At 37.1% G+C, this 12,033-nt stretch overlaps 1 protein-coding gene across 1 annotated transcript; it reads right to left on the bottom strand.

The window, feature by feature from the left end:
- Positions 1-1,502: 1,502 nt before the first annotated feature.
- ANKRA2 (ankyrin repeat family A member 2) lies at positions 1,503-11,851 on the bottom strand. Its single transcript, XM_068990561.1, has 9 exons — positions 11,474-11,851; positions 9,016-9,407; positions 8,234-8,392; positions 6,119-6,184; positions 3,986-4,083; positions 3,372-3,497; positions 3,048-3,114; positions 2,454-2,534; positions 1,503-1,881 (listed from the first exon to the last, which is right to left on the bottom strand). Exons 2-9 carry the CDS (start codon positions 9,302-9,304, stop codon positions 1,826-1,828), a joined length of 942 nt encoding a protein of 313 aa, XP_068846662.1. The 5' UTR covers positions 9,305-9,407; positions 11,474-11,851; the 3' UTR covers positions 1,503-1,825.
- Positions 11,852-12,033: the final 182 nt, after the last annotated feature.

The raw sequence follows: 12,033 nt of genomic DNA, 5'->3' as shown, positions 1-12,033 counted from the left end.
TAGCACTGGAAAGGGGAATTTTATTTAAGATATTCTCTGAGATCTGTTGGTTGTCAACCTGAGTCAGACCAGGAGAGAAGTGGTTATTTTAGAGTCAATCCCAGCATATGTGTTTTGGTGCCTGTTCTCTTGTGGAGAGCACTTGCAAACAATACTCAAGAGTGATATGCCCAAATGGATCACTGGATTTTGTTACTTTATGGTTCAGCAGTAATGAATTAGCTTGCAATGCAGGGGATGCAAGAGATGTTGGTTCTATCCCCGGGTTGGGAAGATCCCTTGGAAGAGGAAATGGCAACCCGCTCCAGCATTCATGCCTGGAAAATTCCATGGACAGAGCCTGGCAAGCTACAGTCTATGGAATCACTAAGAGTCAGATCACAAAATGACTGAGTGCATATACCCACATAGACACACACACGCACTACGAATGGGAACTAACACTTCATGGATACGGGCTATTAGTAAGAAAAAGAACCAGATGGAAGGGTGAGTGGTGTTAGGTAAAATCAGTTTAAAGCATGTGGCTGACATGGTGGAAGCACTAGTACCATTTTCACATGACTGAGCTTGCCTTTGGAGCGAACATCTACCATTTTTTTCTCCCCGTGGTTTTCCTTAGGCAGACTGTGCCTCCTGCCTTCCAGGTGGTCTGGGGGCAAGGGTGGCTTGTTAAACAGTCATCCCCTTTCTCCCCTCAACTCCATACAGTGGTGCATTTATATCCAGGGGAAATGGATTTCCGCCTCCTGGAAAATTTAATCCTGAGCCCAATGATGAATGAAGGGATTTAAGCATTACAAAGAGGCACCCAACATGGCTGGCCATGACTTCCTGATTGAGATAGCTGGTCTAGTTTCAACCTTTGGGACTGGTTACTTCTTCAGCTTTTCCTTTCATTAATTCCCGTTTGCTTAAATTAGCTAGATCAAGTTTATATGGCTTGCAGCCCACTGTAGTAACTGATGTCACACGTTTTCCAGATGAAGTGACTTAATCCAAGTCCCACCCTCAGTGGTCACATCAACTGCGAGCTCCTGCTCTCTCTTCCAGATGCTGGTGCAGCGTGAGTTTATAGTGCTCCTGGAGTGGAAGTAAAGAACATCTGACTTTCATTGAAGAAATAAGTTCTCTTTCCCAGATGACTTTTCCTACCGAAAAGCTTATTCATGAGAGAAAAATATTCTCAATATACTTCTAAAAATGGTAATAAGTCTATGCTGATTAACTTACATTGAATTTATTTTAACTGTATTGTTTGATCTAATGGAGTACCCTGGTAGGACAGAAGGGTTAAACTAAAAATCCTAAACAATTCCCTTAATAACCTTATGTAATTATAAAGAAAAAGCTGCAGGCAAACAGCAAAAAAGGACTTTATTCATTTATAACATCATTTTGTAAACAATCACACTGTGCATTTTGAAATTCAATAATAACAAATTTTTTTCTATGGATTTATAGCAAACCCTATATAAAGTCAATGAGTTAATACAAGAGTGAAGATGAATAGGGAGGAATAATTTTCTGAAAACATTAAATTACAGCACTTGATACAAAGACAGATAACCATCTGTATCATAAAATTTACATGCCACAAAACACTCATTTATAATTTTAAATATGCAGTAAAACACATTTATTAAAAAAAAAACCATCAGCATTAACTTTTTTATAAACCAGTGACTCAGAGGAATACTTATTAAAACTTACTAAAAATCAGTCAATATTGCAACTGAGGTAAAAATTTATAAGTAAACAAAACTATCATTTATAAGGGCCGAAGGTAAACCGAAGGGCAGACAACACTTTCTGACGACTCTGTCTACTCCTTGATGTTCTGAAGCAGTTTCAACAAATGGGACTCAATAACCTGTTGAACTAAAACAGACAGGTGATCAAGACTACAGCACACTCATTACAAAATTTTAAAACCTATCCAATTCAACTTAACCTCACCAACTTTTTCCTAAAATAATTTCTAATTAGGATATACTCATAGTTCGAGGGAGATAAGATTACAATGCAATACGTGAAACTTAGTCTATCACTGGCTTTAACAGTTGTTCAAGTTATTGGATTTTTCTGTTTTGGGTTCTAAATTTTGGAACTGAAGGAGAGTCCAGAATATAAGGCTGTTCTAAGGAACAGAGAAAGGGCAACTATCAAGCATTCTCTAAACAGTGTGCTAGGAAACATTAAACACATCTGTAAACAGGTGCGCACTTATCCTGCAGCAACTAATTATCTGGGTGGGTGAAAAGTAACAGTAACAGACTCATTTCTAGACTTTGTAGGAATCTGTTGATTTTGCCCACAATTAAAAGTATATGTCAGGAGTTAGGATAACATACATGTTCCATGACTGCAAGTGGTGAGAACAGTCTGGACCACTGGCTTCTATTATCATAGAACTTTACTAAAATGGAACCTGAGAATTCTAAAACACTTACCACTTCTATAGCCCAGGGCTACAGCTAGATCCATAGAATTATACCCAGAGTCGGTTTCAATTGTTGGGTCGGCTCCATTTTCTAAACCAAAATAGAAACATCTACATAAACAAAACGAACACCTGGATGTGTTTTGTCTATGGCAGCTCGTGTGCAAATAGCAGGACAGCTTGTTAGCAAATCTGGAGGGTATTTTCGGGATGGTCTGACAAAGTACAGAGTACAGGAAGGGCATAGAATTCACTCTGGTGGGTCAGAGGGAAGACCCTTTAAACATACAGGCATCCTCTAGAGCAACTGAAACTAATACACAACTACAGATAGAACTTCGGCTTAAAGACATTGCAGATAGAGAAAAGAGAAAAGCCATGGGTTGGCATGTGAGCTCTGACAGCAAAGCAGCAGGGACAGATGCTGTGGCTGCAGGCGCGGCGTGGGGTGGAGCTGTGGCTTGCATGAGAGCCTTAGGGAAGGGGGTGCTCCAGGGGTGCACAATGTTTTCAGTGACAGCTCATGATGCTCGTGAGGCCAGCTTGTAAAAAAATTACATCTTCATGTGGCATTTTCTAAATATTTCCACTTTTGCCTGCTTACCTAAGAGCATTTTTACACATTTCACATGATTTCCGTGTACAGCGTAAAGCAAAGGTGTCCCTCCATTCTGGGGGGAAAAAAAAACAGGTGATTTAGCTTTTCAAGGATAAGATTCAAATAATTTAGTGCTGCCGTGTGAAGCTTTACTAAGAATTGGGCATGTAAAAGTAGTTTAAGCTAATTTAAAAATTTTGTGAGGAATACTTAAATCAGAATTAGGGCAGTAACTTTTTCTTCTAGGTGTTCCATTAACGAAAGGTATTCTTCTAAGTGTTTAATAAAATATAGTTTTCCAAAACCTAAAAATCAGTATTATAGACTCACCCAATCGTATTCATTTACATCAACTCCACAATCCAGCAGCATTTTGACAATATCTGTGTAGCCCTTACTACAGGCCAATGACAGTGCACTTTCTCGACCTTTTCCTAAAAGCTGAGGATCAGCACCCTGGAGTGGGAAACGGAGAGAAAAGACTTCTCAGTTTTTTGAAAATAAGAATATTGTTACTTTCGTCAATACTAATTACAGGTCAGGTAATGTTCTGGGGTTACACAGTACTAACACAAACGTCTACTCCTGGATGCTCCGTTATCAAGGTCATCCGAAGGTCTTCCTGTCTCGCTTGTACCTGGATCCTAACTGTCTTGCCACTTGGAGCCAAATTACATCTTCTCCAAGAAGCTTCTCCTACAGACTTTTTCCCCATTGCGCTTAGGAGGGGCTGGGCATTCACTTCTCTCTCACTGCTTCATGAGTGACTAGACTTGCCTGGTTAACTAGATCCGAGTTCCACAAGAATATGAGGAAGAGCATGTAAACTTTCTGTTTTTGATCCTCTACCGTTACATCTGGCTGGCTGGAGATACGAAAACTACTATATACTTAACTGAACTTGAGTAACTGTACATATACATTGTCTGAGGCGTTCTCCTTACATTCTGAAGTAGAAACTCTACCACAGCTATTTGCCCGTGTGCTGCAGCCCACATCAGAGGGGTAAATCCTTCTTCGTCCGTGTGGTTGATAACATTTTCTATTTAAAAGAAAAGCAATTTTTGTGATCTAATTTAACAACCACATATTAATATCGCTATGAAAATACTGGCATTCTAAAAAGGTGACTATTACGCAATGAGGTTCATACTGTGCTGATTCGGGTTCACTGAACTCCTACTGCGTTTTTGCAATATTCAGTCTGAATGTTTTAAAATATGCCTCAATGTACATAGCTGAGTTCAAACAGTACATTACTAAAAGTATAAACTGCCAGATACAACATAACGCTAGGTACAGGGCAGTCCGTAGAACACCAGACTCAGAATCAGGAGACCAGGGTTTGAACGCCGACTGGCGCTTTCCAGCAGTGTGACTCTAGGCGTATCATTTAATTTCGCTAACATCCAGAATAAGACCTTGCTCATCTCAACGTAAAACTGGGAGGATCATGATAAAAATTAGGTTAATGATAGCCCTTAGCATTATAAAAATACATATTATAGAAAGTCCAAAATCTTATTAAAGCTAGTGAACATTGCTGCCTTTGAATTATCTCAAATTTTTGGTATTATAATGTGAATGAAAACTGAATCATTTGAAAAACAGCTTTATGCAATTCTACCTCAAAACCAATTTTGTTCCCTAGACTCAGTCTACTGGGTCCACAGTTTCGTCCCTAAATTTATTTAGTATATTGAGAATAAGACCTTCATATACTTACAAACAAAAGATAAAATAAGTCTTTCTTATAAAAGAATGACATGATTCTAAATGATGAAATGAGCCTTTCTTATAAAATAATGACATGATTAAACCACTCTTTAATCATATGCCCTGCATTCAACTGATAATGTTGGGACAATTGGCTAGCTTTTCGAAAAATGAAAATAAGAGTAAAGCTCCATATTTACCTCATTACATCAAAACATGTTCCACACAGGTTAAAGAAATGTAAAAAAGGAAACCACAGAAATTCTAGAATAAGGCATGAGTGAATTTATTTATAAACCTGGAGTAGGAAATCATCTCTAAGCAAGATATGAAACTCAGACGTCACAAGGATAAAAGTTTACCACTTAAAAATGTTAAGCTTTTGTTTGAAAATATAAAGTCAAAGGAAAAATGGGAAACTGGGAAAAAATTATATGCAACATAAGCAAAAAGTGAACTTCTTTAATTTAGGTAAGAGCTTATATAAGTCAATATAAAACAGGCAGTTCATACAAAAAGAAATTCAAATGGGCCATAATTTTAAAAAGGCAAACAAAACCAGGATGAAATACCATTTTTCACCCATGAGATTAGCAAAGATTAAAGTCTGATTGTATTCCGTGTCAGTGAAGTTATGGGGAAGCAGAAACTCTAACTCTGGTGTGAGGACAGGGCAAACATCTGGTTATATATATATATACAAATAAAAATTCATATACCTTTTGATTCAGTAAATATACTTATAGGAATTTACCCTATGGATATACTTTAAAACAATGCCAACAATATTGTTAAAATAAAAACAGACTGGAATCAACTACTACCAGGGGGACTCATTAAAAAATAAAGAACATAGCATATACACATCCAATACAATGCGAAACTACAGACCTATTAAAGAAGAATGAAACAGATCTTTGTGTGTTTACATGGAAATATCTCAAAATGTAAGTGAAAAAAAGTAAAGTGTAATGCAGTGTGTATATTTTTTTTCAAAAAAAGCATATACATATTCTCACATGTAGCCCCAAGTATAAATAGAAATATTCTCCAGAAAAGTCTTCTGAAAATGTAAGAAACTTACAGTGTGTGCATTTGGAGAAAAGTCTAGGGTGGGTGGTAAGTGAAGCTGTAACTTCTATACATGACATTACTATTTTTTAAATAATCTATATTATTTAAATAATTTTTTATTATTTTATTAGATTATTATTTTTAAAATAATCTATTGGGTTATCTGCCTGGTGAGATTATGTAACCATTTCTTTTTTTATACTCTCTTGTATAAAAATAAAATAATAACAAATCTGACAAATCCTATTAAATTTGTTTTAAATACATTCTTAAAAATAGGATAGTACCTTGTTCGATTCGAGTAGCCAGGTAGAGCATCTCTCCCTGGGCAGCCAGCTGGTGAACAGATAAAGCTGAAACAACACCATGAAGAAGTTTCATGTGTATCTGTAGAGTACACTATCATCATCTTATTGTTTATGTTCGTGTAGCAATATTCTTCTCCAAAACACAATCCATCATTTTATTGTTTAGGAGACACGCGTTCAGTCCCTGGGTTGGGAAGATCCCCTGGAGAAGGGAATGGCTATCCACACCACTATTCTTGCCTGGAGAATTACATGGACAGAAGAGCCTGGCAGACTATAGTCCACCGGGTCGCAACGAGTCAGATACCACTGAGTGAGTAACACTTTCACTTTTGAACTTAAAATATAGCCTAACATTTGCAAATGTCAGCATTATCTTAAACATGTAAGAGTTTGAGAATTGACTCATATATGTTTAAGGTAATTCTGACAGCTGCAAAGTGTTACTGTCAATGAATATGCTAACTGTTTGATCAATTATTAACAATTTGAATTGTTACTGATCTTATAAATTAAAGAAATGGTTTAGGTACTTAATTTTTAAAATCTCTCTTGGAACTTTCCTGGGGATCCAGTGTCTACAATTCTGTGCTCCCAATGCAGGGGGCCCGGGTTCAATCCCTACTCAGGGAACTAGATCCTGCCCCAACTAAGACCTGGCACAGACAAATAAAAATAATAAGTAAATAAAAAGTTTAAAATCTCTCTTTGTCCAAGCTTATAAGGAAGTTGGGTCTAAAAGACTCTTGTGCTTTAATTGACTGAATTCCTTTAAGTCCCAAATATTATTTCTTGAAATAATGGGTATTTCTTAACTTTAGGAGAACTGAAGAAATGAAAAACTAGCCTTGAGAGTAAATTCTTGAGTGCAGACCTAGCTCTGGCCAATTAGCTATGGGAGCCTGGAGAGCTGATTAAACATTTTTGTCTGTTCATGAGGGTTGTGAACCACATGATCTCCAGCTGTGTTTTTAAGCTCAAAAACTCTTTGGTTTTGGGGAATTCCCTGGTGGTCGAATGGTTAGGACACAGTGCTCTAAATGCAAGGGCCTGGGTTTGATCCCTGGTTGGGAAACTAGGATCCCTTAAGCCTCTCAGTATGTTTAAAAAAAACAACAACAACTATGGCTGGAATATTTTAAGGTAATCTCTTTATTTTAAAGCCAATCAGGCACAGTTATATCATAGCTCACTTTAAAATTTGTATCACTCAATCCTTGACTGCCTTAATACAGAAAGCAAAGCAACTGGGAGCCACATGCACATTTACACAAATGTCAATAAAACAAAAATCGGCCTGAGGTGGAGTTAAGAGTCATGAACTCTTTCTGGCTTACCTGTCACAGCATATGATTCAAAATCTGGAAGGATATAATGTTTCCAAAGTAAAGACATACATTTCACCATGCTTTAGGATATAGATACATTTACCTTATATTCTCAAATACAGTTCCTAACATCAAACTGCTGATTGGTTTTCTCTCATTAAGAAATCTGAACTATATAGAGTATTTTCTAACTTACATAGAAAATCTTCATTTCTTTTAGAATAATTCTACATTTTAAAAATTGTAAATTCAAAGTTTTTAAAGAGGTGGTTTCATATTCATATTATATTCTGATTAAAAATTATATTAGAGATCACTCAGTTTTTACTACAAATCAGTTGTTGATCAGTGATCTAGTTTACAAGTAAAACCCACTCCAAGAACACAAAAAGACAATGTCTTGCTTTGCCCAAAGTTCAGAATAACTCATTTTTTAGTTTTATAATTCATTTTACTATAGTTTTTTATTAAACTTTTTACTATAGTTTTTATAGTAAAACTATGAAGGTTTTAAGAGTTAAAGTTTCAATCCATTCTCAACAGAGAAACATAAAACATGATATATTTGAATATGCAATAATATGTGAAAAATTTTTTTTAAATATAAATTTATTTATTTTAATTGGAAGTTACTAAAACTATCAGGATATCACTTATGCTTTCCAAAACAGGATATGCACTTAATGAAAATAATGTTTCAGCCAAACTCTTGAAACTATTACATTAGCAATAACAATATTTTCATACAGCAGTGGGAAATACTTACAATTTGCTAACAGAGGTGTGGTTGAGACCTCATTTCCTCTGTGTTTGTTGGTTAAAGTAGTGGACTGCTTTATGGGTGAGAAGTGCTTTGTTGTAGACGGAGTGTAGACATGCCTTACTTGAATTCCCGGAGAAGGAGATGTATGGATATTGCATTCAGCTAGGTAAAATTAAGTGAAACACATTAAAACAATATTTAAACAACAAAGCATTTCAAAGTTCTACGTCAATGTTTACATTAAAAAAATACAATATGTATAATATCTTCAACTGGTTCTCAAGTGACATTATTTTTTGCCATAAAAAATTTGTACTAGTAAAAGTTCCAGAAAAAAAAAAATCAATATTAATCTTGAGCAATATTATCCAGAGAGGTTTTTACTCAGTAGATGGTTATAAAAGTAAATCTACAGTATGATGACAGATTTCACTGCATTAAAGCACAGGAAGCTAATGCCAATCACATATTCATGGAATTAATTCATTTAGAAAAGGCACACATAATTTTTTTTCTCCTATAATTTTAAAAGGTACAATAAGAAACTTTAGTAGAGAATTTGTAAGTAAACAAAGGTCAAACAAGAAATAAAAAAAAATCAACATGTACTTATGGACATTATATAACACGAAATTATTTAATTCTGGTTTCTGTGAGATTCTAGAAAACCACATTACAAGGTGCCTTCCAAACGTTCTTCCCAAACTAAAATTTCATGAACAGAAAGGAAAAAACAAACAAACAAAAACAAAACAAATGCAGATATTTATACCATAACTTTCAACCTTTAAATAGGACAGATGCCACCTCCAGGTCAGAGTTAACTTGATCTTGAATATTTTTACTATCCTCTTCATTTAAGGACTTCACAAACCGAGAACAGACATTCATATCAAATCGGTTAGGCAGTATGAATTTCATTCCCATGGCAACACCCTGAGCTGACCCTTCTTCTGCGCTTGAGTCCAGCTGATGTTCTATTTTAATGTCTGGCATGCCACTTAGACTGTAACTGCTAGGACACTCTTCCACTATCAGCTGCGCTCCAACATCCAGATTTGCTGATGTAGCCATGATTTCAACTGAGTTTCAACAGTTAAAAAATTTCTTCATGATTTCCTCTTGGTTTTAGAAGAATGGTACACTATGCATTCTTTGAATTTGGGTATTAAAACATCTGAAAGAAAAAAATTAAAAGTCTATCAACTTAATGTACAGAAAATAATAATTTTCAATCACATATGCAAACAGTGCTCTTACATGCATCAGTAGATAATAAAAAGCATACAATGTTCAAAGGTAGAAAAACCTGGGTCTGAATCCAAGTTTCACCATTTATTAGCTGATGTGAATCTGTATAAGTTCCTCAACCTCTCTAAGCCTCAGTCTCACTTGTAAAATGGGGATATACCAATAATCTCACAGGATCTTGACAAAGATCAGATGAAATACAGTAACATTTTCACCTCCATTACTAGGTCCCAACAAACTGTTCTTACCCTTACCTTCCCTTTCCTATTCTTGAATACCGCAAACTGGATTTTTTAAAAATCAGGCTAACAACAAAAATAAAGTTTTCACGTAAAAAATATTAACCACTAATCTGAGGTTCATTTTTTAACATACTGTTTATAACTTGCTCTCAGTTTGAATTGAAGAAAAAGGTAGAACCCATTTGTACCCAAATATATCACGATTCCTGAGTAGTGAAAGGCTTTACAAAGTCTTGGTTATGATAACTGAAGACATATTTATTAATCAGTTTTTTTTTAATTTCAATTTTTACTTTATTTTGCTTTACAATACTGTATTGGTTTTGCCATACATTGACATGAATCAGCCACGGGTGTATATTAATCAGTTTTTGTTCAGATCAAGTGTTGGCAACTTAATACAGGTTTTTATTAATATGAAAAATGACAATTTTCATTTTTATGAAAAATAAAAAATAGATTATGAATTGGTTTCCTTCGCTTTAGCATCTCTAGGATATTAAATTTAAGTATTATTTTGGCCCCAATCTTTGTAATAAGTAGTAAGAAATAAGGATTAATGATTTTTATCCAAATATTGTCAAGACATAAACTCAAAAAATGTGAATTCTCAAAATACAGGTTATAAGCACACCTGTTACTGAATCATTTACCACTGTTTTACATGAGTTTTCAGTAAGGTAATCACTGGCACTTTCCTATGGACCTTAATATATATAATCTGAAGAGAAATTTCATTTTTGTACCTAAATTTGCTTCTAAAACAAGAACTCCAAGATATATAATTGTCCTAGATATATAGTCACTGAGACAGGAAGAAAATAAATAGCATCCAGTTAATTTTTTCATAGTTTTTCCAGTGGCTCAGTTGTAAAAAATTCGCCTGCCAATGCAGAAGATGCGGGTTCAATCCCTGTGTCGGGAAAAAGGAAATGGCAACCCACTCCAGTATTCTCGCTTGAGAAACCTCATGGACAGAGGAGCCTGCCAGGCTGCAGTCCGCGGAGTCGCAAAGAGTGGGACAGGACTTAGGGACGAAACGAAACAATTTTATCACGTTAAGGCCACTGCCTCTTAGAAATTTTGAGGGTGCAGGGTGTTTTAAAGTTGTAATTAATTGGAACTAAAAGAGGATCACAGTGGAGCAAAAGTTGGCAAATCATACATTTTACAGATAGCCCTTGTTTACAGTTTTAGAACATCTTCCGAGATTTTTATAACAATCCTTTTTATGTTATTTAATTTTTATAACAATCCTTTGAAAAAAAAAACAAAACAATCCTTTGAGTAGCCAGGGCAGGTAATCATAATCAATGTCCACCGTAGAGAAGAGAAACAGGGAGCTCATGACTCCCATCACTCGGTTCATTAAAATAAAAAGCAGCACTACAGCAAAAGAAACCAATTCTTTCTAAACCAAGTGGAAATAGATTGCTTATCTTGGCACCGGTCTAGAGAGGAGGAGAGGCAAAATTGACCGGTTAAGCCATAATTTTTAAGTATAAGAAAAGAAGGGGAGGGAGACGATCCAGAAGAGGAGGCGGGGAGAAAAAAAGAAGGAAAGCTAGGGTCACCTCAACCAGTCAGAGCCCAGGGAGAAGGGGTAGAGCGGCCCTAACGAAATAAAATGGGCAACTGGGTTATTCCCCAGTGAGTGCTAATAACAGGAACTCCCCGCCCCCCGTTCGTCTTCATCCTGGAGCTGCCCTACGAGGAAAGGAAGGTGCTATGAGAATGAATGATGCCTCACAGGCGACAGGTGTCCCGGCGTTCCAGGACAGGAACCCGCTGGAGGGGAGACTGTGGCAGGAGGGAAGTCTCGTTCTGTCGCCACCCGCCAGCTCTGCCCGAAAAAAATCCCAGCGCGGCTCCGGCACGGCGGGCGGAAACTGGCTCAACCACGGCGGGCTGGCCCCGGCAACAGGGGCCGGAGGCTGCCCGGGTCGGGGCGCAGGGCCTGGCGACCACTCTCGACAGTCCACAGCGAGTCGGGCCTCTCCATCTGCGGCCACAGTCACTGCAGGACCTCAACCAAGCCCCGGCTTGTTGTGATCGCGACGTCACTTCCGATTTCTGCTTTCAGTTTCCGGCCAAAAAGCGTTCGGCGTCGTTGCAGCCGATAGGACTTCCAGGTATTTTCCCGCCGCTGTGCTGCGCGATCTTTACAGTCCCAGTAACTACAGAGATAGCGTTATTTCTGCCGCGAATCTGGGTCTACCGCCAGGCCTTGGCCTCACGCTCTGGCCACGCCTCCTCCTCCACCATAGCCCCGCCCACAGGACCCGCCCCTGCGTCACCCAGGCTGCGTGC

Source organism: Capricornis sumatraensis, chromosome 18 (genome assembly GCF_032405125.1).
Source record: "Capricornis sumatraensis isolate serow.1 chromosome 18, serow.2, whole genome shotgun sequence".
In the NCBI taxonomy this organism is placed as follows: domain Eukaryota; kingdom Metazoa; phylum Chordata; class Mammalia; order Artiodactyla; family Bovidae; genus Capricornis; species Capricornis sumatraensis.
Note: the sequence above shows the minus strand (reverse complement) of the source record. Positions and strands in the feature narration are given on the sequence as shown.

Bases quoted from the DNA above. Each gene is read 5' to 3' on its own strand.
- ANKRA2 (XM_068990561.1), bottom strand. From the start codon at position 9,304: ATGGCTACATCAGCAAATCTGGATGTTGGAGCGCAGCTGATAGTGGAA. The intron at 6,185-8,233 runs GTAAGTATTTCC...GTGTTGTTTCAG, and splicing joins CACACCTCTGTTAGCAAATT to CTTTATCTGTTCACCAGCTG. The intron at 4,084-6,118 runs GTACTATCCTAT...TCTTTTAAATAG, and splicing joins GGCTACTCGAATCGAACAAG to AAAATGTTATCAACCACACG.